The sequence below is a fragment of the Oxyura jamaicensis genome, chromosome Z (genome assembly GCF_011077185.1).
Source record: "Oxyura jamaicensis isolate SHBP4307 breed ruddy duck chromosome Z, BPBGC_Ojam_1.0, whole genome shotgun sequence".
In the NCBI taxonomy this organism is placed as follows: domain Eukaryota; kingdom Metazoa; phylum Chordata; class Aves; order Anseriformes; family Anatidae; genus Oxyura; species Oxyura jamaicensis.
The window spans coordinates 81,183,763-81,208,351 of NC_048926.1; the positions used below are offsets into that span (position 1 = coordinate 81,183,763).

General features: G+C 39.0%; 2 protein-coding genes across 9 annotated transcripts in view; one reads left to right on the top strand and one right to left on the bottom strand.

Moving 5' to 3' along the window:
* Window positions 1-22,332, bottom strand: part of KIAA0825 (KIAA0825 ortholog) — a 252,687-nt gene extending 230,355 nt beyond the window's left edge. For 3 of the 7 annotated variants that reach the window (XM_035310860.1, XM_035310861.1, XM_035310862.1), the window contains exon 1: window positions 22,199-22,300. In XM_035310860.1, the coding sequence (XP_035166751.1) occupies window positions 22,199-22,300 (102 nt within the window). Of the gene's footprint in view, window positions 1-6,318; window positions 6,445-11,348; window positions 11,436-15,624; window positions 15,798-22,198 lie in introns of all 7 variants that reach the window. The other 4 variants (XM_035310865.1, XM_035310864.1, XM_035310866.1 and 1 more) reach the window with 4 other exon arrangements.
* SLF1 (SMC5-SMC6 complex localization factor 1) overlaps window positions 22,273-24,589 on the top strand; it is a 40,888-nt gene continuing 38,571 nt past the window's right edge. For both annotated transcript variants that reach the window (XM_035310867.1, XM_035310868.1), the window contains exons 1-3: window positions 22,273-22,405; window positions 22,789-22,902; window positions 23,065-23,140. In XM_035310867.1, coding sequence (XP_035166758.1) covers window positions 22,379-22,405; window positions 22,789-22,902; window positions 23,065-23,140 — 217 coding nt within the window. In that variant the 5' untranslated portion in view covers window positions 22,273-22,378. The remainder of the gene's footprint in view (window positions 22,406-22,788; window positions 22,903-23,064; window positions 23,141-24,589) is intronic.

The window sequence follows — 24,589 nt, forward strand, 5'->3', positions numbered from 1 at the left end:
CCCAGAACTGGGCACAGTACTCCAGGTGAGGTCTGACCAGGGCAGAGTAGAGGGGGAGGATCACCTCCCTTGACCTGCTGGCCACGCTCCTTTTAGTGCACACCATTGTCCCTCTTGGCCACCAGGGCCCACGGCTGGCTCATGGCCAACCTGTCGTCCACCAGGACCTCCAGGTCCTTCTCCTCAGAGCTCCCCTCCAGCATGTCGTCCCCCAGCCTGCACTGATACATGTGGTTGCTCTTTCCCAGGAGCAGGACTCTACACTTGCTCTTGTTAAACCTCATCTGGTTTCTTACTGCCCAGCCCTCCAGCCTGTCCAGGTCTCGCTGAATGGCAGCACAGCCTTCTGGCATGTGGGGCACTCCTCCCAGCTTTGTATCATTGGTGTAGTTGCTGAGGGTGAACACTATTCCCTCATCAAGTTTGTCGATGAAGATGTTGAACAAGATCCACTAGTCACAGGCCTCCAGCCACCGATCACCACCCTCTGAGCTTGGCCAGTCAGCCGGTTCTCAACCCACCTCACTGTCCACTCCTCTATCCCACACTTTCACAGCTTGGTCAGCAGGATGTTGTGGGAGACAGTATCAAAAGCCTTGCTGAAGTCAAGGTAGATGACATCCAATGCTCTCCCCCCATCTACCCAGCTGGTGATGCCATCATAGAAGGCAACGATGTTGGTCGAGCACGACTTCCCCTTGGTGAATCCATGCTGACTGCTCCTCATAACATTCTTCTCTTCCAATTGCTTGGAGATGGCATCCAGAACAAGCTGCTCCAACACCTCTCCAGGGAGGGACAGAGGTGAGACTGACAGGCCTGTAGTTTCCCAGATCCTCCTTCTTGCCCTTTGTGAAGACCTGAAGACCAGAGTGACATTGGCTATCCTCCAGTCTTCAGGCACCTCTCCTGATCTCCAAGACTTGTCAAAGATGATAGAGAGTGGTTTGGCGATCACCTCTGCCAGCTCCCTCGGCCAGGCCACTGCGACAAGTGCCCACCATGGTAAATTATAAGAGGCAGAGTTCCCAAAGGAGACCAGAGGAAGAGAAAGGGAGGTGGGAAAGGGAGGAGAGGATCCTCCCTGCACAACCTGCCTGCGCTAACTGCAAGCCTGTCCTAGTCGCTGTGCTCCTGGGTGGCGGCGCTCCGAGGGCCCGCTGTTTTACCCTCAGGGGGTGGCTGCCTTGGCCAGTGGCTGCAAAATGGTGACGAAGCCCAACATAAACGACACACCGCTGCTGGCTCCGTGCACACCTCGTCACCTCCCTCAGGTGGCCTTGATCCCCCCTGCCCCGCTGCAGAGTGCGTCTGCACTGGAGGTGTTGCCATATTAACAGAGGTATCCATACATACTAGTTGCTGGCATTCCCAAGAGTTATGGAGTCTTTTAAATTATACCCTGTTTGTCACTGGCTGTGTTCCTCATATCCGGCTGCAACTCCATTGAATATAGCAAGCTAAACAGGCAGGCCAATCCCCAAAAGCTCAGTTTTCATGCACAGCATTTTGTTCTTATGTACCACAAAACACTTAGACCTGTGCATTAGCCAAGTACAGATAAGTAGGACACCAATCTATGGGTGCCATGGCACGAAAGATAAAAAGTATGGGAATTATCATCATAAGAAATTGCTGTCAGATGCTTCTGTGCTGGCCTTCTGAACGCTCAAAGTGCATTCATTGTGAAACAGATGTACAATACTAGGGAAAATATAAGAATAAAGAAAAAGAGGATGAACTATAAAAGAACTTTTACATAGTTTTTATAAAGGTTATTAAAGCAAACAAATAGTTCAGAAATACTTTCTCACACGTACACACTACAAAGCATTTCTTGAAGTGTTTAAAGATCTGAAAACAAATTTTGCAGCACGGATGGCTTTTTTGGATGATTTCATAAAGATACCTGTGTTATGTTTGTGCTCTAATCAGATCAAACTGCTGATTAGAAGAAAATATTGTGTTGGGGGAGTTTTTAACAAACCAGTAAATTCTGCTCAAGAAACTACTGTGCTTTTTTACAGACTTTGTTGTGTAATTAAAAAAAAAAAAAATTAACAAAAGTTTTAAGTATTACCAAGCTTAAGTGAGCAAACTTCTTATTTTGATTCACATTTCTGAAGAGAAAAGTCTACTTCTGTTTGAGAACACATATACAGTAAAAGTAAGTCTTTGTAAAAGTAAGACTTTGTAAAAGTAAGACTTTGCTAAGTAGCACAACAAAGGCAGAAGGAATACAACTTTTCTGTATAAGATAGTACCTACAAAAGAGGAGGTGGTCAAAAAAGATGTCGGTAAGTGGTTCGAAAAGGGTATTTGTTACCTCCCAAACATCAAGCTAGCATATGTAATTTGGAAAAGCTGCTGTATGACCCAGAGATCACTTCTGAATCTCAAGATTTTTTTTAAAAAACAACATGTATTCTTTTTTTCAGTCAGATATAACAGAATCCAGTATTTAAGGAACGAAGACAGTTATGATTCCACATTCCATTTCATGCCTTCCTGGACCACAGACCAGTCTGAAAGCTATTCAAACCCACTTAGTTAGTAGGCTTATTCAGTTTTGGAAAATACGGTTGTAAGTTTCTTTCTAAAACTGAATTCTCACAAGGGCATGAACAAGGATGGAAAAGTTTAGCTAAAGTTTTACAGAAGTAGAAAAGACAGCTCTTAACAAACTACTAATGCCTCCCTTATTTAGAAACTCAAGCTCCTTGTCTATTTAACCTCCCAGCTCCAAATATGAATTAAGCACAGAATGTACTGTTCTTTTTGTTAAGCCTACATAAAGTTCACTTTGTAACTGCAATCAAGATGAAATAAAAGATTTGACAAACAGGAAGTACTGGTAGAGAAAATATTCAACTCCTTCCCAAAACAAGCCATTAAATGTCCTAAGAACCTGCACTGTTGGTGTAAGCAAGGAAAACAAGGAAACTCGGGATCTGTCTGTGTTAAAGGCCAAAGGACTTCCCCCCTCTGGAAGTTAAGTCCCTTCACTGACAATAAACTCTACTCTCATTTTAATCAATAGCATTTCTTAATACAAGATACTCATTGTTGTCTTACTTTAAAAGTATGCTGTTTATTTTGACAGTCGTTTTAAAGATTTATTTCTCATATTTTACTTACACCACCCCTAGTTTCAGGCTTCTACTCATGATCCCTCATGATCCCTTGAACTGCAGATGAATATAACTTAATGAGTCAACACTGGAATCATGCTTTTCAGTTAATTCATTTTTAGAGTTTCTCTGTGTTTCAAATCTCCGTTCTAAGCAATCTGTAGGTCTCCATCTTTTCTCGACATCCTTATAACAGATATGGAAGTCCCTGCTACACAAATAAGTGGCAGATCATCCCTGGTATAATTATGACGGGACAATGATATTTAGGAGAGAAAACCACAAAATGCTGATGTTTGTCACATAATTTTTGCTCAATTTCATTTGCTTGACTTATGAAATGTGGAAATTTATTTTATTTTTGACAGCCTACCAACAAGTTTGAAAAGTACCAAAAATGCTTATTTTATATAATGCCTTCACTTTAAAAAAAAAAAAAATAAATCATCTGCTTATGTTATTTTTTGTCCAGTTCTATTTCAGCAAGCTTGTAACAGCTGGTATCACAAGGAGGCAGGAGTTGAACACGTTACTTCACTCAAATATATGTTATGTCATATGAAATAATAATAAAGCATTGGTTTCTCGCGCTGGTGTTTCTGGAAACAAAAGCCACCACAGACTATCAAATCACTCCATCATGCAAAATGCTGACAGAAACCAAGAGTAGTCCTTGGAAATCAAGAAAAAGTGTTTCTAATCACTCTGCGTGCTAGATTCTGCTCAGTGTGGCCACTGTAGAGGCTCACCAAAATCTTTGCTGACCTTTATTTCACAAATACTAGCACTACATTGTGCTTTCCTTTTTAAAAAAAATAAAACTTTTATTTATTTATTTATTTTTTAATTCAACAGACTCTTTTCCCACAACTGAAAGTCCTGCACTAAAAATGGATTATACATATATAATGGATTTAAACTGAGAGAGGGGAGATTTATATTAGATATTAGGAAGGACTTCTCTGCTCTGAGGGTGGTGAGGCACTGGAACAGGCAGCCCAGAGAAGCTGTGGCTGCCCCATCCCTGGAGTTGTTCAAGGCCAGGCTGGAGGGGGCCTTGTCCAACCTGGTCTGGTGGGAGGTGTCCCCCCATGGCAGGGGTTGGAACTGGGTGCACTGTAAGGTCCCTTCCAACCCAAACCATTCTGCGATTCTGTGATGAATCTGAAATTCACTCTGGAACCAAGCAAACAAATTAATGTACTTTATGCCAGCAGCATCTGCTCTTGTCTACTCTGTTCTCAGTCTCTGAACAAGTATCTCACCTTTTGTAGCTGAAGCACCGTAATTACTGAAATGCTAAGTTTTGAGTTTGTTATTTCTCGCTCACGGGCCATTAAAATAATTTTACAGACAGACATTAGAAAATGTAGCTTGATCCAATTAACTGCCCCTCCTAGGAATGCTAGAGAACAGGGGACAGAGGTGGAGTCCAGCAGAATCGTGACACATTCCAAACTATGAGCATTTGGCAGAGTAACATGCTAAAGCTGCACAATTAGGAAGGGCAGCTTTCCCCCCCCCCTGCAATTTCTAACTAACATGGAGTAGTACTTCTACAAAACCTGGAGCCTGAACTTTGATTGTTCTTCTAATTAGGTATTCTGTAATTTGTGTAAGCTATCAACGGTAGCTATGCTGTATCAGCTCTGTGGTATTGTAAACTGACAGTCAATTTAGGATAAACCTCTTAAGGACTGCTTTAATCTTGTGTGATAATGATTGGTAACAATTAAGAACTACATGTATTGTTTATCAATGTCAAAATAGTAAAGTGTGAAACTTGCCTGATTCATTGGCCTTCTATACTACCAGCACAGAAATCTTCTAGTTCCCTAAATCATGAATATATGCGCACAAATATTCAGTCGCAAGTGTTATTCTCTAGTGAGCATAGTTCCATTCCTATTTCAGCTACATACTTCATATATAGCACAGGAGTTGGGTTAATTATATATTCCTATTCTTTAGATTTGATTAAAACAGGAACAGCCTTTTCCTCCTCTCCCTTTCCTTTGTCCTGTTCAGGTTTTGAGATCTTCAGCTGAAGGACTGTCTTTCACTATGCCTGGCATCAATCAGAAATGAGGGTGTATCTAAGGCGTGTAGGTAGTATGCCCAGCAAAAAAAGAAAACTGTAATGCTAACCTAACTTTTCGACAGTTCAGGCTTCTGCAACTGCAGAACCACACATTTCATGTCTTCTGCCTCCCTCCAAGATTGCCCTGTGCACACATTTTCAATCTTCCTCTGTTTCAGGGTGGGTGTCAGGGGGGTTGGTTGTGACTCACGTTTTCTCCTCTAGCGTACACCAGGGTTTTGCTCCCTTCTCTCAGTTGCAAGTTCTGTGTGCTCCTTTATAGGCGCACCTCCTTTACCAGTGTCCTCACTTGGTGTTCCACAGCACCCTCTGATCTCATGGCAGTCTTTATCTTGAAACTCTGCAAACAAATCTCTGTAACCTCCTTTCCCTCAGTCACTCTGCTCTCTAACCCCTTTTGTTCTGGGAGATGAATCACTCCGAATGCTAATATGCATCACTACACTGTGAAGATAGGTGAAGATGAGAGACGGGCCTTGCTATATTGGCATGGTTTAACTCTTCAAACATTTCATTTTTAGCCACAAAGTTGTTTGAAAGATATGAAGCTATGGCTGTGCTAAATAACAGCAAAGGCTTTTATGTGTCACCTGTTTTCCTTTCAGTTCTCTAATTTCCTATTAAATTGGTAAGACTCCACACTGAATACTGGCCCAAAACTGAGTTTTTCACAAAGTTCTCACACTGGAAAAGAGAAAGCAAACCACATAGAAATGAGAGCAACCTTGAAACTTGATTAATCAGATGTTTTATTTTTGCACTGACTTGCCTTCTCGAAAATTGAAAGTTTACCTATACAACCCAGAGATAAAACAAAGGATTAAAATTAAATAATACATTGTATATTCACTAGACACTAAAAGATGCATACAGTGTGCAGCTAATGTATCTTCAGCAATTAAAAATTCAGCTATATGAATATTGCAATAATTTAAGTTTTTAAATTATTTATCTCCAAGTGGCAGAAAAGATCACTATTTAAAAATAACATGCATGATGCAGGTCATGAAAAATTGATATGAAACAGCAGTCTTTAAGACCTGTAGTCTTGCATAAAGCAAGCTCAAATGCTAAGAAAATTCCTACCAAAATTCCAGGGACCAGAAAATAAATCTTATGACGTGTTCTATCAGTTCTTAGTCCTCAGTTTTATTCCCTATGAAGCATATCAGCAAACTGTATGAACTCATAGGAAGGATAGTGTTTTGTTGCCTAAATCAAATCACAAAGGAAAAAATAAAAATAAATTCTCTCTGGTACCTCCTGCTGTTTCTTTCCGTTTGCCCCTCTAGTCTCTTTTTCTGCTATGTGTTCTACGCATCCCCCACCCCTCCCCGCCCCAAAATTCCCCAAAGATAACAAGTGCTGAATGGCTTTGTGTTAAGTCAGAAAAATCATCTATAACTGCATTTAACTGTGTTTGCTGCTTAACATATCCCAACAGTGAACCTAACATTTAGAATCTATCGTATCAACATAGTCATCATGATCCAAGCTGCAAATAATAGAGAGTGTCACTGTCAATTTTGCTTTCTCACACTTCCTTCCCTTCACTTCATCTGATTTTAATAATCCCTGTCAAACCACAAACAGTCCAAATTACCTTCTTGACACAGAAGCTTTCAAGGAAGAGACAGAATCTCAACTTTCATTTAGCGACTACAAAAGCAAGCTGTCCGACTGGACAAATATTATTTCCACTCTTGACAATCTCTACAGTAAAGCATGCTTTTTAATTTTCACTGAAGCTGCCAAGGGTTTCATATAAGCTTCTTGTTTAGCGTAGATTGACTCACAGGATTAGCAAACCAACAACTGTAATTGTGTTTAAAGAAGCCAGCACTTCCAACTCGAAGAAAAAACTGCATGCAAAGGTGACAATTGCATGTCATAAGCTAACAATAAACTGCATTTAAAAAAAAAAAAAAAAGATTATACAAAATATTTCATTTCAGTAGATCTCATAGGATCTCTTTCAAGATCATTTTACTTTTCTACAATTGACCAAATGGTTGCTGTTAGAATGTAATATAAACCAGACTTTTGAGGAAGACAACTTTATATTCAACTACATCGGTGACAGTCTAAGAAAGGTTAGCATTTGACAACAGGAAATATGTTCAAGGCAAATAAGCTTCTGCAAAAGATGTGATCTGTAATAATTTTCCTCTCTGTTGGCTTGCCTTCAAAGTAGAGGGTGATAATATTACTCACTGCTTCACATATACCGGTTTAAAAGTAATTGATTTTTCAGATGAGGCACGGTATTGTATAATTAGGATTGTACTTGAAGTTTATGTGGATTAATCAAACCATGATACATTTTAATATATTTTCTTCACATAGACACAGCAGTCTCCCTAATCATGTGGATGTCTATTGCTTCTTAGTATTTTGACTCATTTAAAGTTGCAATCAGGTTTTGAAGTGTTACCAGCTATAAAAAAACAAAAACAAAACAAAACAAAACAAAAAAACAATAACCAAGATGCTTCCCATCCAAAGCCTCATGTTAGATATTGCTTATAATACCTCAAATTGCTTTTCTCATATGCAAGCATAATTTAAGACTAACAAAGGTGCTTTAAATTATTCCAATTAGTTGGTAACTAATTGGAATAAACCAAGGCAGTAAAAGACCATCTTTGACAAATTCATAAAATCAGTTTTAAAAATGCAGAGGTATATGCCTCTGCTAGATGGTGTCTCAAGTTTCACAGCAAGGCAGTTATGCTTTCTAACACAGGAGAGTTTTAGCATTAGTAGTTTGAGCTGACAACTGGGTATCCGTGATCACTCATGTTCATGGTAAGACATCTTCCTCCTCCTTGCCTTCTTATTTTGTTTTCCTTCCCAGGGAAGAGTAAGAGTTTTAAAAGCTTATTGCATTTTTCTCCTTCAGGACAGCTAGCAAGAGCACAATTTTGTTACTCAGCAGTAGAGTGATTGTACCATGTTAGGTCTGTATCAGATCGGACCTTCATTGTCTTTTATCACAGAAAATGTCAAAAGATTGCTATCAAAGCATCTTAAAGGAGGAAAATAAAATAAATTAGTCTTTTTAAATGAAGCGTTTAGTCTTGAATATGTCTTTACTTCTAGTTAACTGCCACCTCGAAATCAGATCAGAACTCATAACTGATTATTAGCTAGCTTTCTGCACTAAAGTACAAAATTATTTATCATTTAGGATGTATTCACTATCACACACTGTCAGTAAGAGGTAGGAAAGACATCTGTAGAAGAGTATATTAACGTACAAATATTGACTGGTATATGGACCTAGTTAATCGTAATCAAAATTATTGTACAAAAATAAACCTTATGCCTTACTGACTTGCAGTTCTATAACTAACAAGGAAGCCAGATTTTTATTTTTAAAGAAAGGAAATTCTTATGTAATTTAGAAGCCATATAAAACTTATTTTTTCTCAACTGCTTGATCAGAGGAAACCTTTATCTTCCCAGAGCATCCTTTCTGTCATCTCTTCTAACCAGTTCTGTCTCACTTGATACAGTTATCAGCTGTTGCATCTTTATTTCTATAGAGAAAGTGCAAGTCACAGCTGTGATGCTACAAAAGCAACAAAAGTGCAGAAGAAAGTGGCATTTTTAAAGAACATTTCTCCATAATGCCTTTGCATTGCCACTGGAGAAGAAAGGAAAATAAATAAGTAGTTATAATGAAATGAGCTTCCTTCTTCTCAAGGACTTTGTAAGTGATGCTCTTAAACCATAGTCTGAAGTTCCTGATCATAGGGCAACTAAGTCTTTGATCTCGTAGCTCATGAAAGAAATATCATGTAGTTTGTGGCGAAGTTAAACTGCCTCTACAGTGTTAGTCAGTATATGCTAAGGTAATGCCATGTGGTATGATTCAAGATGATTAACAGAGAACCCTAGTAGGTTCTACCATCTCTTCTGTAAAGATGATGTATCAATAATGTCATTAAAAAACCTGATGGAGACAACTGCGTTGGGAATCGTAACAAAATGCAATCACACAGTGGAAAATAAATCTTCCTCTTCCTTTGGAACCAGACTAGACCATATATTATTATGCAAAAAGGAAAGACAACTGACTCCTTTGTGATGCAGAAAGGGGTTCCTCCTTCCTATCATCTTAAACAAATACTGTAAGGACATTACATGAAATTCTCGAGTGCAGAAAGCACTTAGCCTTCGGTTTCATGATTAAGAGGGCAAGTGTTCATAAATATCTTACAAGGGAACACCATGCACTGTGTTATTTCTTACATAATTACATGACTCAAATGAGTTGTGTATCCAGCAGGGAAGTGGAAGTACAGTGTAAACAATGTGCACTACTTACCTATCACATGAAATAAATCTTTTCCTTCAGAACAATAACAGACTAAAAACTAAAAAGCTGTTTTTTTTTGTTTTGTTTTGTTTTATTTTTCTTAAAGGAACATTATATTTAAAGTTTCTAGAGAGAAAAAGAGGGGAATACACAGACTAAATTAAAAATGAGTAACAGTTTTTTAGGGTCACATTAACATTGCAGCAAATTTCTTCTTAACTTTTATAGCATTTTGCTACTTTTGTAAATAAATTTAAAAAATCACAACAAGCCATAGAAGGTTCAAGTTGAAAACAATCAAATAATTATGGTTCTATCTTTTTGTAATTAACTGCCTAAAACTGAGTATAGTGACAACTCTACCACAATATCCTTCCAAAGTATAAGTTGCAGCCAAATCTATTTTTATATGAGTTCAACAGTCAACCTTGGAGTATCAACTCTATTCCATTAATCTGCAAGACAAATTATGTTTGTTCTGAGCCAGCCAAGAACAGGTGGTGCCAGCTGAAGATTTTCTTGACTCGTGCAACACCAAAAAAAAAGAAGTGTGGTGGATGTTACAAGGACAAACAAAGCATCTGGTGACAAAAGTGTTTAATTGTACGGGTTCTGAGTAACAAAGAAAGAGTTCAGGAATAGGAAAGGGAGAGAGCGTTTACTGAAATAACATTTTTTTTCTTAGATGAGCTGGTAATAAATGACATTACAGTATCCTGAGTCATTCTAATCTTTGGAGCTGAACGCTATTCAGAAACTTTAAGTTTGTTCCAAACAAGAGAATCAAAAACCTCTTGTTTTTAAAGTATATGTCACAGAATATCATTGAATGAATTATTTCATTTTTAATACCGAGGCAGACTAGAGTCATTTTTTTCTTCCATTTTTTATCATACCAGTGTGCTCCAGGGATAAGTTGATAATACGAAAAGAATCAAGTCTGCTGTATTCCTCACCACCCCCTGTATCTGCATAACCTGACATAACCCACATGCTCCCAGTCAAATGGCATGGTAAGACTCAGAAACATTGTATAGCCTACTATTTGTATCACCAATAATCCAATTCTTCATCTGTAGTACTAGACAATATAGCTCCCAAAATGACATCTTGGAATGATTACACATTCTTATTTAAGTTAGAATTTTGTGCTGATATGCATTAATGAGAATGCATTCAAAAAGAGCAAAGATAAATAGAATTGATTTCACAGAGGAAAGAGATTCAGGTAACTTGAGAGACGGGTCACCTTTCTTAACCCTTTTCATAGGGACAAGAGAGGTTGTCAGATTTTTCTGTATATTATGGAACAGACTGTGTTCTGCTCCAAATAAAATAAATATTTGGGGCTGGTGTACCTAAGGAAGTGCTAAAAAATAACCATTTCAGAAACAATGGTCGCAACTTCTAAAATAGCCATATATTCCTAACTACAAAGAAAGAGATACTTTATTCAGATTTCTTCCAAAATTACACTAGCATGCAGCTGAAATTCATACCTATATAATTCTTAAAGAACATCTAGTCATTTTTTATATCTGGTGTAAAGAGAAAAGAATTTATAAAATTGCTGATATGAACAAAGCTTGCCTAGGACTTTTAAAAACACTCTTAAATATAACTGTAGCATCTCTTATGTATTCTTTAATCAATAAAAATTCACATATATTCTTGATTAGAACCCATAAGCACTTTCCTCATCTCATTATACAGTTAAAGCTTTTTAAGCATTCATAGTTTATAACAAGTCGATTTCAGAAGATATAGATGTACAATTTACTTATATACATACCTTCAGTATGTTCTCTCTATAACTGAAATCTTCTTTGATTTTAAGAGACCATGCATAATGTTCAATTAACTGTTTTTTTCAGTGGTTCTGTGTAAAAAGAAATTAATTAAATGATCAATAGGTAATACCTGAAGAACCACTACTTTTACAAATAAAAATCCTAATGGCCTAAGTATTATGTAAAATTGCTCGCTCAATAAGACCATATGCTTAATTCCAACTAATAAATAATAGTCTGAGATCAAAATGTTAAAAAAAAGCTAACAACTTCGTAAACCTCCATTTCTATTGATATGTATTACACACAACACGTCAGTAGCATAGTACTTCATTTTGTTGTTCCAAAAGTAGAAAAGCAATAATGATAAGATCAGTGCCAAATGGGAAAGTAGAAAGCCACAGAATGAAACAAAATAACACATGGCAGGTATTAGAAATGTTTAGGTTAGGACCACCTAGCTCAGTCATTGTTTCTGAACTTCACAGAAAGGCTTCACTGAGAATAATCTATCCTGTGGTCACCGACTCATAGAAAAATCAATTTAGATAACAAATACAAAAAAGATGGAAGTCTGAAGTGAATGTTGTATTATAAGAACTAAAGATTGACTGCTGCTTTTGCTAGTGTTTGTGAATACTAATGCAATGAATGAAATAAGGTAGCTAAAAGCTAGCTCAGCAAAAATACCTTATATTCCTTCTGTTCCCCTTATATTCCTTATATTCCCCTTACTATCTGTAAAGCCCAGTTACCAGGCAGCTGTGATGGTGGCACGGCATAGGGGACTGCAGTGAGATGCTGCCCACTTGGCAGCAGTGTGGACCTTATCAACAAAACTACAACAAGTATCATAGTTGAACATGAAGTTGATTCACAGACCTTGAGAAATCATCTCTACAGAGCAATAGAAAGGATTGTGTTTACATAGGCATGAATATAAAGTTCCATTTTGTTTAACAGCAACAAAATGGGAAAACATATGTAGGAAATAAAAGGAAATACCCTGTTCACCTACTTTCCTTTTACAATATTTCAAGCAATTAAAATAATCTATTTTCAAGGCTTTCAACATGTATTAAATTCTTACTTCATTCAGTACTCTTTTTGTTTATTTGTTTGTTTCAAACTGCTTCTTTAGGTGGGAAGAGATTGGGATCTATTGACACTTGCAGGGGTTTTAGCACAGCACCCCAGCACTACAGTTCCTGTAACCACTTCCCAGGAGTTCTGTAAAAGAATCAGCAAAGAGGAAGGAAGTTCCAAAGAACTGCTCAAAAGTCTGACAGTCAGATAGCCCCTATTCTTGGACCAATACTTTCACATCTGTGTTTTAAATGAACAACAAAGCCAACAAAGCCTGTACCTTCTGCACTGCTTTTATTACTTTTCTGAAAGCAGAGGCTATGCAAAAAAATGTATCAAAAATGACAGCAAGGTTGTAACTCCAGCCCACAAAAGCCAAGAAATATAAAGTTAGTCTGACATTCAATCCTTAAATCATGCAATCGTGCTTCTTTTTTAAAAAGCAACAATGCAAGTTAATGACAAGTTGTCAGCCCTAACTTTGAATTGCCTGAAGTTTGTCATTTGGTGTTTGTGTCACAACCTTAATGTTATTTAAATGTAGTTTTTAGTATCTATTATTTAAAAAGGTCTACTTTACGACAGCAAAAAGCTTTGATGGAATAAACCTCAAAGTGCACTGTAGTGCTGGTATGCCACTTCATTAGAAGTGGTGCATAAAACATATGCTGTTGACAAATCTAATTCATTAAAGGTGAGGCAGATGCACTTTAAAACAACTGGATGGCATCATTATCTACAGTTCTTTTTATAAATTATTCTTCTTTTCCCTTTTGACTGAACTTGTCAGTGTTCCCTTTTCAGACTGTGAATGTTTTTGCCTTAAAATTCAATACCTTCAACATGTTTGGACAAGTTAAATAAGTAGCGTATTTGCTAAAACTAAAATTGTAAGCAGAAACACTCACACTGATTATTTCACCTATATTAACTAATGAGAAATAAAATTAAGCGACAATGTATAAAGAGATTCGGCGTTATCAAACATAAAATTTAAAAATGAAGAGAAGAGGAAATTACAAAGTAGAACAGAGTAACATTCTGGCAGTCTTTTGCATTGCCATTCAGATGAATTGAATTTGATATTGAATTGAATCCTGCAAGACAGAAGGAGATCAGGCACATCACAGAGCTGACAGCTCGCTGACACAGTTAGTTCTAAAGGGGAGAATTATTAACCATATTACTCAGACTTTTAGGAAAAGACCAATACTGCTACAAGAACCAGAGGCTACAGAAGAGTTTCAATAAATTTAAGCTCAGATTTGAAAAGTGTCCCATCAGAGTGGAGAAATCCTTGAAAAGCTTTCCAACGGATAAAACATATAATCAGTCAAAAAAATGATCAAACTCCATTTTAGAATATCAGTGCCTATGAAACATGGGCATTTTTCTCCTCATCCCAGAAAAAATGAAACTCTTCCATCAACGTGGACTTCAGAACCCAAAACACAGTGCAGGAGCTTCAACAAATTGGTAAAAGTAAAAAAGGATGCTTTTGAAGACTAGAGAGACTATGGGTATGCTAATTACACTAATCACGTATTTAGAAAGATTTTAAAGTACATTGTATACAGGGAAACTGGAAAAGAAAAAAAATAATAAAATATTCTTTATGTAAATAACTTTTATTTTAGTTCCTTACTTATAAAGTGGCCTAATACTACGCACTCAAAAATATTTATAGGAAATTTTGCATGGAGTAAATATACTCATACTTCAGTATGTCAGTACTGAACAAATACTTTCTAATGAGTCGGATGGATTAGTAAAGAATTTTGCTTTGTTCAAGAAAAGCCCATACACGGCCCATAATATCATCCTATACATTTTTATATAGACATATGTACGCATACACATTTTTAACTAGATACGGTGTCTCAGATTAATTCCACATGGTCTCTTTCAAAAACAATTTCATTCCCATATAAGAAGCACCCTGAACACTTAAGAGATGTACATTTTGCTTAGAAAAATCTGGCATATGAATACGTTAAATATGGAAACACTTCTAAATATAATTTACCTAGGCCTATTTTATGCCTCCATGAATTGCAGCAACTCCAAAAGTTTAAACTAGAAGATGACAGATTAATTCACCACGTTTCAATCAGCATTTACCCTTTACCCTAGAAGACTTGGATCATGTACGTCCAATATGCTACATATGCGCTTCTCCGAACCGGTCTCCCCATTATTCCTCATGCTGCTCCTTTTTAACTTTGTTTCCTCTCCTACCACACCGACTTTGCCATCCCGTGAGGGGAACAGTCATATTTGGTGAAGTGTTCCCCACCACTGAAAACATGGGAAGAGTTAGCTGCAGATGCACAAACGTACAGCGGTATCTCCACTTGGGGAGAGGCATCTCAAAGGCCACCGGCCCCCAGAATCCCTTAGTGAGCTGAATTCAAAATCATTTCACTTACAACATTCTCATTACCCAAAAGATCCATATTCTATTGACTGTTGCTACTAGCAACTCTTCTAGTGAAGTCATTTCTCAGGTCCTGCAGAAGGAGGCTTCTGTTTACCTCTTAACACCTTGGAATTAGGACACTGGATATCTAACTTCCATTCTGATCTGGCAGTGTAACTTGCCTGACAGATCTTTGAGGATGCTGCTGGGAATGGGGAGGCAGGAAAGGAGGAGAAGCAGCAGCAGCAGGGGTACCGTCCTTAAAGAGTTATGCTTATACAGAAGAGCTCATAATGCATTCCCAAAGGAAGCTTTCATGCCCCCCAACATTTCGTGAAAAGACAGTCTGTTCCCAGCCCGTGATTTCAGCTCTGCTGGTACTTCAGCCCTTAATGATGATTTTTATGAGCAATCATGTTGCAAGGGATGTTGCTAACCTCAGTGCCCTTCTGTCAATACTGGCACTCCAGATGGGAGAAACCACTAAAAGCGAAAATCTTCTGCACTAATAAATGTCATTACTTCACTGAGAAAGCGGAAGAAAAGAGGAGGAGACCTTATCTATGTCATTGCTTCAAAGGAAGTCTTTTATTCTGTGCATAAGGGACTGTCAAAGCACTCCCTCTGCGAAAGGTCTAGCTGCCTTTTCTGCAATCCTTAGATTATTTCCAGGAAGCGATTTGGAGGACCTCTCCAATTCTCAAAAAGCTCCTGAGACTACAGATCACTACAGGATATTGTTGACTCTTTAGATAAGTGTACATGTCACTCACAACATAGAGCAGTATCTCTGGGTGGGACAAAGACTTATGTCTTGTTTCTGGGTACACCAAAGGCTAGTAGAATCAGACAGTAATCTTCTCAGTAACAACACGCCACTTCTTTTCACTTCTAACTCCACAAGTGTCAGCCATTAACCAGAACTTCTTGTTCCTCCAAATGAATTCTTCACAAAAACAATGAAGAAAAAAAAAAAAAAAAGATAGATATTCAGCATATTCTGCATTGAAATGAGCCTGATCATCAAACGCTCAAAGCCTACCTGAAAAGATACACCCTTTCTTATGGCAATAGGTTTTTACAGTAATACAACATACCTATTTCCAACAGACTGACAGTTGGTTTTGGATCGATTTTTTGGCAAATGCTGTCTGCTTCTTAAGTCTAACAGACAATTATTGCTGATAAAATAAAATAAAAAAAAAAACGCCAATGGACACACAAAGTTACTACAGCCTTTTTAAGACACTAAAGATACACTGAGGAAGCTTGCCTTTGTCAGTGCCTTGGATTTCTTAGGGATGGATGACAAATAAAGTTGTAAGAAATACGAGTTATCAGCAATATCTCCTGATGACAATACTCTCACATTAACTTACAGGGCAACTAAGCTATTAAAAGGAAGCTCTACAATACTCTTTAAAGAAATAAAACTGTTTTGTTCTGTTTTTATTACAGAAAAGAAGCCATTTTTTCATATCTGAACATTCTGAGTATATACAGAATGCTTTTTAAAAACACACAATTACTATGAAAAAAAAATTATAATTACAGCTACCATTACTCACTCACCATTCTGACAGGAGTTGCTCAAGGAAGAATAATACACCGAAGGCAAAAAAAAATGCTTTAAAACACACACACACAATTAACACGCATGATCTGAATGGGATGATGCAGATTCTCAAAAGAAAAATGCTGAAAGGACCTCGATGAACAAAACGTTGCTGACCGTTTCAGAACAGGTCTCCGACACAGGTGAAAATATGAGAAGGTCAGTGGGGGAAGTAGGTGGATTAAGGATGCCAGGCAGGCATGGTGGATGTAGGTCAGGGCAGAGGACTGATATACTGGTTAAGAAAAAAGGTCCAAGCAGCAATGGACTAGCTATCGCCAGGCAATGAAAAGAAGCTCAAATTTTGTGTAGTACAGAAGTATTAAATGCAAAACCAAACCATCCAACTATCTCCATTTTAAAACGATCAAAAAAAAAACAACCCTACTCCAAGTCATGGATGGCTGAAGTGCACTAATGAAGTGCATTTCGCTAATTCCTTAATAAGTGGCCAAATACAAAGTGTATAGCTTAGCATCATCTACTGAACAAGCTGTGGAACTTCGTGCTGTCCTATCTATACTTGTCCCTCGGCTTTGATCCAGTGACACACATTAATGGGATGTGAACTGGCAGAAGGGAAGATGAATGCAAGGACATAAGATGGGCCGAGCTTACAATAATCAGAAAAAGAAATGATCTGTGTAAGTAAAATGGTTACCTGAGAGACACAAATGATGCCTCCTGAAAAGACCATAGAAGTTGATTTTGAATATAAATACAAACTTATGATAACTGAGTTTACGGTGCAGCTTGAAGAAAAGCAACAATCTTCAAAATGCGCGTTATGCCACTCCTATATTCACCAGCACACACACAAAAAACTTTAAGTACATTTACAGAAGAACTATTATTAATAAGAAACTATTCTAGCATCTGTAGGTTTTTATTACGTTCATATTACTTCTAATTCCAGTAATCCCTTATAACTCTAGGAAAAAAAATATATTTTTTTTTCCTGCACCATTAGAACAAAGCCAGTGAGTGCTTCCTACTAAGGGTAGACTTAAAAAATGGATTTAGAAGAGGGCACAAAGTAAGATTTTTCTCCACATGAAGGCAGTGTGGAGACACTTCACACAGTTTTAGTTTTTATGACAGACTTTTCAGTGTAGCTTCTGGTTGCTTTTACAAAGCTGTGATTACTAAGCGTTTGACCCAAATTCACCCATTTTGACTTTTGTTTTCTCCAATGATAGTGCTTAGATAAGTATATACATGTATGTACATAAGCAGAGAGAGCCAATGTCCAAGATTAGCGGACGAAATCTTAGAGTTGAGGCAACAGAAAAAAATACCTCTAAGAAATCCTGTTTTAAAGTGTACAGTTGTTAATCAATCAAGCAGTAAACTTTTTCATATGATGGAAAATATTTTATGTATTGTATTTGGTTTACATGGCAAGGTTTTATTTTGGGGGGGGTGCATGGGCAGCCTCTGTGAGCAGTGAGAACTGAGTGAGCACCAGCCCTGCAGGCCCAAGGTGAGTGCAGCAGGAGGGCAGGAGGTGCTCCAGGCAGGCAGCAGCAGTTCCCCTGCGGCCTGTGGAGAGGCCCCTGGTGGAGCAGGCTGTCCCCCTGCAGCCCATGGGTCCCACACGGAGCAGATCTCCACGCTGCAGCCCGTGGAGGAGCCCCTGGTGGAGCAGGTGGATGTGGACTGCACAAGGCTGTGGCCCACGGAGAGCCCCATGACTATAGCTGGTGAGCTATCTCCCCGTCCTAATCTCAATCCATGAGCAATTTTTTCATCGTATGGAAGGATGAGAGAGTGACGTTGTGAAGCTCAGCTAGCCATCAGTGTGAAACCACCACACGTATGTAATGAAAAGTATGATAAGATATAAACTTAATAATTATAATGATAAGATAATCACAATCATAATTGTAATCATAATGATATGATAATGAACAGAAAAAGATACCTATGCATGATTCCTGGCCAAGAAGGCCCATGGGATCCTGGCGTGCACTAAAAGGAGCGTGGCCAGCAGGTCAGAGGAGGTGATCCTCCCCCTCTACTCTGCCCTGGTCAGACCTCACCTGGAGTACTGTGCCCAGTTCTGGGCTCCCCGTTACAAAGAAGACAGGGATCTCCTGGAAAGAATGCAGCAGAGGGCCACAAAGATGATACGGGGCCTGGAGCATCTTCCCTACAAGGAAAGGCTGAGAGACCTGGGTCTGTTCGGCCTGGAGAAAAGAAGACTGAGAGGGGATCTCATCAATGTTTACAAATATGTTAAGCATGGGAGACAGAGGGATTTGGCCAACCTCTTTTCAGTGGTTTATGGGGACAGGACAAGGGGCAATGGCCACAAAATGGAGCACAGGAAGTTCCACAGAAACATGCAAAAGAACTTCTTCACGGTGAGGGTGACGGAGCACTGGGACAGGCTGCCCAGGGAGGTTGTGGGGTCTCCTTCTCTGGAGATATTCAAGGCCCGTCTGAACACCTACCTGGGCAGCCTGCTCTAGGGAACCTGCTTTGCAAGGGGGGTTGGACCCGATGATCTCTTGAGGTCCCTTCCAACCCCTACACTTCTGTGTGTCTGTGTGTGATTTGCATCCCAATCACCATTACTGCAAGAAATCAGTTTTCATTTTCCACACAGAAAGTCAAAAGGATCCCAAGCCCTAAGCTGCCTTAAAAAAAAAAAAAATAATAATAATAATAAAAAAAAAGTAGTTTTGGGCAGAAAGTTAGAAGAGTGTAATGAAAAATAAATTTCCCTCTTTTTTTTTTTTTTTTTTTTTTTGTGTGTGTGTGTGTGTCTCTAGGAAATAAAATTAAAAAGAAGCAGACAGAAAGTCTGAAGGGATGGGTGCCTGAAACACTGCACGTAAACCCTTTCCGTGAAAGAGCAAAGGAAATCTTTGTGAAGTACTGTTTGTGTAGCCCTGTAAATCATGAAATGTAGATATCTATCTCAAACAGAGACCAGGAGATTAGATATAGTGTGCAATATGGCACAAATAAACCATCTCTGCTAGGACAAAGAAACTGAGAGGTGCTGGAAAATGTTCCAATTAAACTACCCATAGCTTTATGAGAACCCATCTTCTCTCCTGTAAATTAGAAAAAAAAAATGAGAAGAAAGATATTTACTCTAATGAGATCACTGCAAGAACAGAAAAAGAAGAAAACATTTTAGTCTTATTACGAAAAAAATTGAGAGCATAAATGAAACCCAAAGTCCATCACCAAAATGAAGGTAACATTCTTGCCGTGTTAAAGCTACACTGCAACAGCAATGTAATTGAAGTGTTTGAGGTTTCAGTTGTTTTGATTACATATATTTCACATGCCACAGACAAGAAAAAAATAAATTCTCAAAGATAACAGCATATCAGCATGTAACTTCCTCACTAGTAGTAAGTTCACAGTATTCTGAGCTGAAAGTTAGTGTTACACGTTGAAGACTTCTCTAGTTGGTCAGGAGCACTATGGCATAAATCTATTTGTTATTATTAGTTAAGTAATAATTAGCACTTAATAATTGTTAATAATCATAATAATTCAACTGTTAGCTTTAAAATATATTAATCCAAACACTATTTACTTCAGGTTTACCAGAGTAAACAAACCCCAAATTAATTACTCTTATGAACAGCTGTAGGTCTTTCTTTTCCAGTTTTTAAATTAGAGAAAATTTTGACTATCAAATAAATACAATATTTATAGACAATAAATTAAGTGTAGTCTGAACCCTAGATCACATATTGCAAAACAAGCATATTTTGGACTTCCTGCTCTCCAATTATGAGAATTAATATGAATTTATTTACAGCACTGACAACTCAGCAGTGAAGGTATAAAGGTGAAATAGGTACAAAACAGAAAATGTAATGTGCAACTAATTTTCGTTGTCTGTTAAGTAATGCAAGCAATAAAAAAAGCCATTTGATTCTGAATAGTCTCGTAGACGTGAAAAGACTTTTCAGTGCCAACTATATCAAAAACTAATGACAGAGGTAGTTGATGGTTGCTGTACCATACTGGAGTACAAAAATATAACTGCAATGTTAAGGATACAAGTTAGGAAAAAACTTCAGTAAGCAGTAAGAGTAGCAACCTAAATCTACTTTTGCTTTTCCTTCAAAAGTGGTTACAGTTTTTGCGTTACTTTATAGTAATGAGCCTACAGACAGGATAAACATTTTTCATGTTAGATAATTATTCAGTTCAACTCCATGTCTTATGTGAAGCATGAAATCAAAACATTGCTTGGGATTCCAAATACATTTCTCACCATCTTGTTCATTAAATCACTGGAGTACCCAAATACTTTATAAAAAGCAACAGAAGACTCATGAGGACAGACAGATCTATTTTTCCATGTTGAAAGCTGGGAAAATGACAGGATGAGAACCAAGTGTCCAATGTGCAGCCACACTTTAGATGTCTAAATCTAAAAAAAATTGCGCGTTCATGGTGGTTGTGCTTTTTCTTTGGGGGGGTGGTGGTGGTGTTTTCCCACTGGAATACTTATGTTTTAGAGCACTAATGAGTTCAAAGTGTTCCTTCTGTTGACCTAAAGTGTAGTGACAAAAACATAACGTTTGTGAAAGTTTTGACATGCATGTCTCAGTTTACATCTTTAAAAAAAAAAATAAAGAAAAAGAAAAAAAGAGGAAAAGAAAGAAAGAACAGCTACCTCAATGAGTACAAAGCAACTTGTCCACTATCACATACGAATTTTATGGGGAGAGAGTAGCATTCAGTTCTCTGAGGCAACTCAAGGTTCTTGACTCAGGATACCTGCCTTCTGTTTTCCAACCGTAGGCATAAAAATAAAGTATCCTACAAAGCCCATTTTATTAGTTAAAAAACACTAAACTATTTATTGTGTGTGATCCACTCTGTGCGTGAAGGTGACACGAGGAATCAAGTGGAGTCACACCTCATAGGTTTGGAAGGGACCAAAACAAAGTTTCACCAACAACTGTCATTCTAGTATTTCTAAGTTTCTAAATTGCATGGTTGACGTATAATCTCAGTATTTTTTAAAACTTTTTAAGGCACCTTTGTAATTAAAAAATAAATTAAAAAAAAAATCACTGAATTCCACGATAGCGACTTGGGGCCAACTGGACCACTAGGGCAGCAATCCTCTCAGCCAAAATAAAGTGTCCTGGACACCCATCTGTAGCGGTCCCCAGCCACCCCCTGGGTCAGCCTTCACCCTGTGGAACCCGGGAAGTTTCTGTGGGAGCAGAAAAGGCCCCACAGGATGGGCAGTCCCTGGGGCACTGCTCCAGGCTGGGGGCACTTCAGCCCGGACCTACACCGCTGCTCCTCAGCTCCTCCGCCGCTGTCCTCTGCTAAGCAAGGTGCCACCTCACACCCCTACGAGACACCGCCGTCGGCTCCTGCTGCGGTCTGCTGACAAAAGTTGCGATTTTCAGAGCCAAAAAGCACGTCCGAGCCTCCGAGGAGGCGCCGGGTTGTTTCCCAGCCCTCCCTTTCGCCTCACGATCCCGCTGTCCCCATCCCTCGCGGTACACTCGGCCCGAGAGAAGACCACCACCACCACCACCACCACCACCACCATCTCCTCCTCCTCCTCCTCATCTCCTCCCTCGGATTGTGGCGGCACTGCCGCCGCCCGGGGAGCCGTGGAAGTGCGCAGCGCCCAGCCGCGCTCCGCCCGCCAGCCGCGGGCCTCAGCCGCACCCCGGGGAGCCCCGGGGAGGGCTCCTCAGCCAGGGGGCAGCCCCGCCGGGACCACTTACCCGGCCGGGTGCCCCCAAGTCCCGCTCCACTCCGCGCCCGCAGCCCCCCAGGCGACCGCCGAGCGTCGGTGACAACGGCCCGGAACGGCCCCGCCGCCACATCCGGAGGCGGAGCGGGAGGAGGCGGCCACGGCGCCGGGGAGCGGCCGGGGCAGGGCCCGGCCAGGAGGGGGACGCGAAATGGCGGACGCCGCCTTCCCGCCAAGCGTACGTGGGGCGCGGGCGGGAGCCGTGAGGGGCCTCCTGTGAGGAGGAGGAGGAGGAGGAGGAGGAAGAAGAGGAGGAGGCGGCTTTTCCTCGCCTTTCCTTCGCCTTTCCCTCGCTCGTGGGGGCCCTGCCGTGCCGGGGGTGCTCGGGGCTGCGGTGGCGGCGGGCTGTGTGGTGGTCTCCGGGCGGTGGGTGGCCGCTGGGTAACGAGGCTCCTGGCGTTGTGTTTCCCCACTCTTTATTATTATTATTATTATTATTATTATTATTATTATTATTATTATTTTTTTTTTTTTTTTTTTTTTTTTCCTTCGGAAATCCACCAGGCAGAGTTTCCTAATGTGGGTTTTGTGTTTCCTTTTCGCTTGTTTTTCTTCTCACAGATGGCGAGTGGTGGCCTGAAACGGAGAATCCAGTTAACTGGGTTTAGAAAAAGAGAGAAGAAAGCACTAGTTGAGTTGCTGTTCAAACTGGACTGTGTTTTCTTTGATAATAAGGTACTGTTCGTTAAAAGACGTGATGGTTTAAAGCAGGAAGGGAGAAAATGCAACCCTTAAAATCAAGGACTTTGTAGTAATTTAGAGTTGTGTATAAGTAGCCAAGAAAGTTAAGATGTTTTCAGTGATAACACTTGTGTATTTTGTCTCTGTTTTTATTAGAAATACAGAAATTGTACACATCTGATAGCGAAAAAGCTTTGCAAGAGTGAAAAGTTCTTAGCTGCCTGTGCTGCAGGTGAGTAGAAGATTTGCTGTAAAATTTCAAAGAATCAAAACAGAACTAGAAAGGAGCCCTTGAAGGCTTCTAGTTAACTGTTTTAATTTCATGAACGGACTGTCTTACAAAAGCAACCTCTGCTTGTCCAAATATCCTTGATTTTTGTCAAAGTAGTTTGTTCAAGTTTAGATTTACACTTTTTTTTGCCTTGGTAAGCACCTAAGAGATATGCGTGCCATCTTCTTTCGTTTGATACAGAGCGTTTGTTTCTAAACAAAAGCTTTTCTTATGTATCAGTTGTATCCTGAGGTCACATCCAAGTGATACAGGTGCTTATTATATATCCCTCACTTGAAAAGGGACTGGATAGAGTATGGGCACCTAGTTATTGACACCAAGTTTGCTGTAACATTCGTTGTCAAGGATCACTGTTTCTAAGTTTCTGCTTATGCAGCATGACAAAATTCCAGGCTATTGCCACTGACACTTTACTAGGTGAGCCTCTGGTCTTTCCTCTTGTTCTTCTCTTACCTAAGTTCGGATGCCAGAATTCTGTACTGGAGCAACTAAAACGCTTTTAGAACAAGAATCACATATTTATGTATTTTAAGATTACTTTTAAGAGAAGTTACCTGTGAGCATTGTATAATGAGTTTAGAAAATATTGCAGAGTTACAAGATGTTGCTGTCCTCATTAATTATCTGTTTAGATGTCATCCTTTTTTTTTTCCGTACTGTGTTAGAACAAATGGTTGAAGGAAGTTTTGGGATGGATCTTGAATCTTGAATTTAAGAGATTACAGACAGAAATAGATAAATTTACTTGTGGGTATACCTGTAAAATTCGTGATCTTATTTTAGACATGCATACTACATTAGCAGGTATTTTCAATCATCTGTCACTGCTAGAATTTCAGTATATGCATTAATGACTACTTGAACGGATCTAAAAATTCTGATCAAACTCATATCAAAAGGGAAAGAGAATGAAAAGTGCCACGAGAGAAACAATATTAATCTATGGATATATTTAGAATCATATTTGTGGTGTAGTATTTCATTTTATATTTTAGGTACTTTAGATATTAAATTTTATTTATTTTACTTTTGGAGATCTAGAACAACTGGATATTTTTTTCTTGAACTGAGTGGAAACGATATACATACTTTCCACATGGCAATGCAAAGCTCTCGCATATTTCTGTGTTTTCAAACCTTCCCCAAAACCATCTACAACTTAATTTTGGAAAAGGCACTGTTCTTGCGTAATCCCTTGGTGGCAGACAGAGTATGTTCATTCCTAATGCATTTTTTCCTAAGTACAACAGATCATATTTAAACCCAATTAGAACTCAATAGAAGTGAATGTAAATAAACAAGGATGCCAGTCTTCATGGACTCACTAGCTGACAGATATTTTGAGATGGATACTTAAAAATGAAAGTGATTTTTTTTAACACACACGTT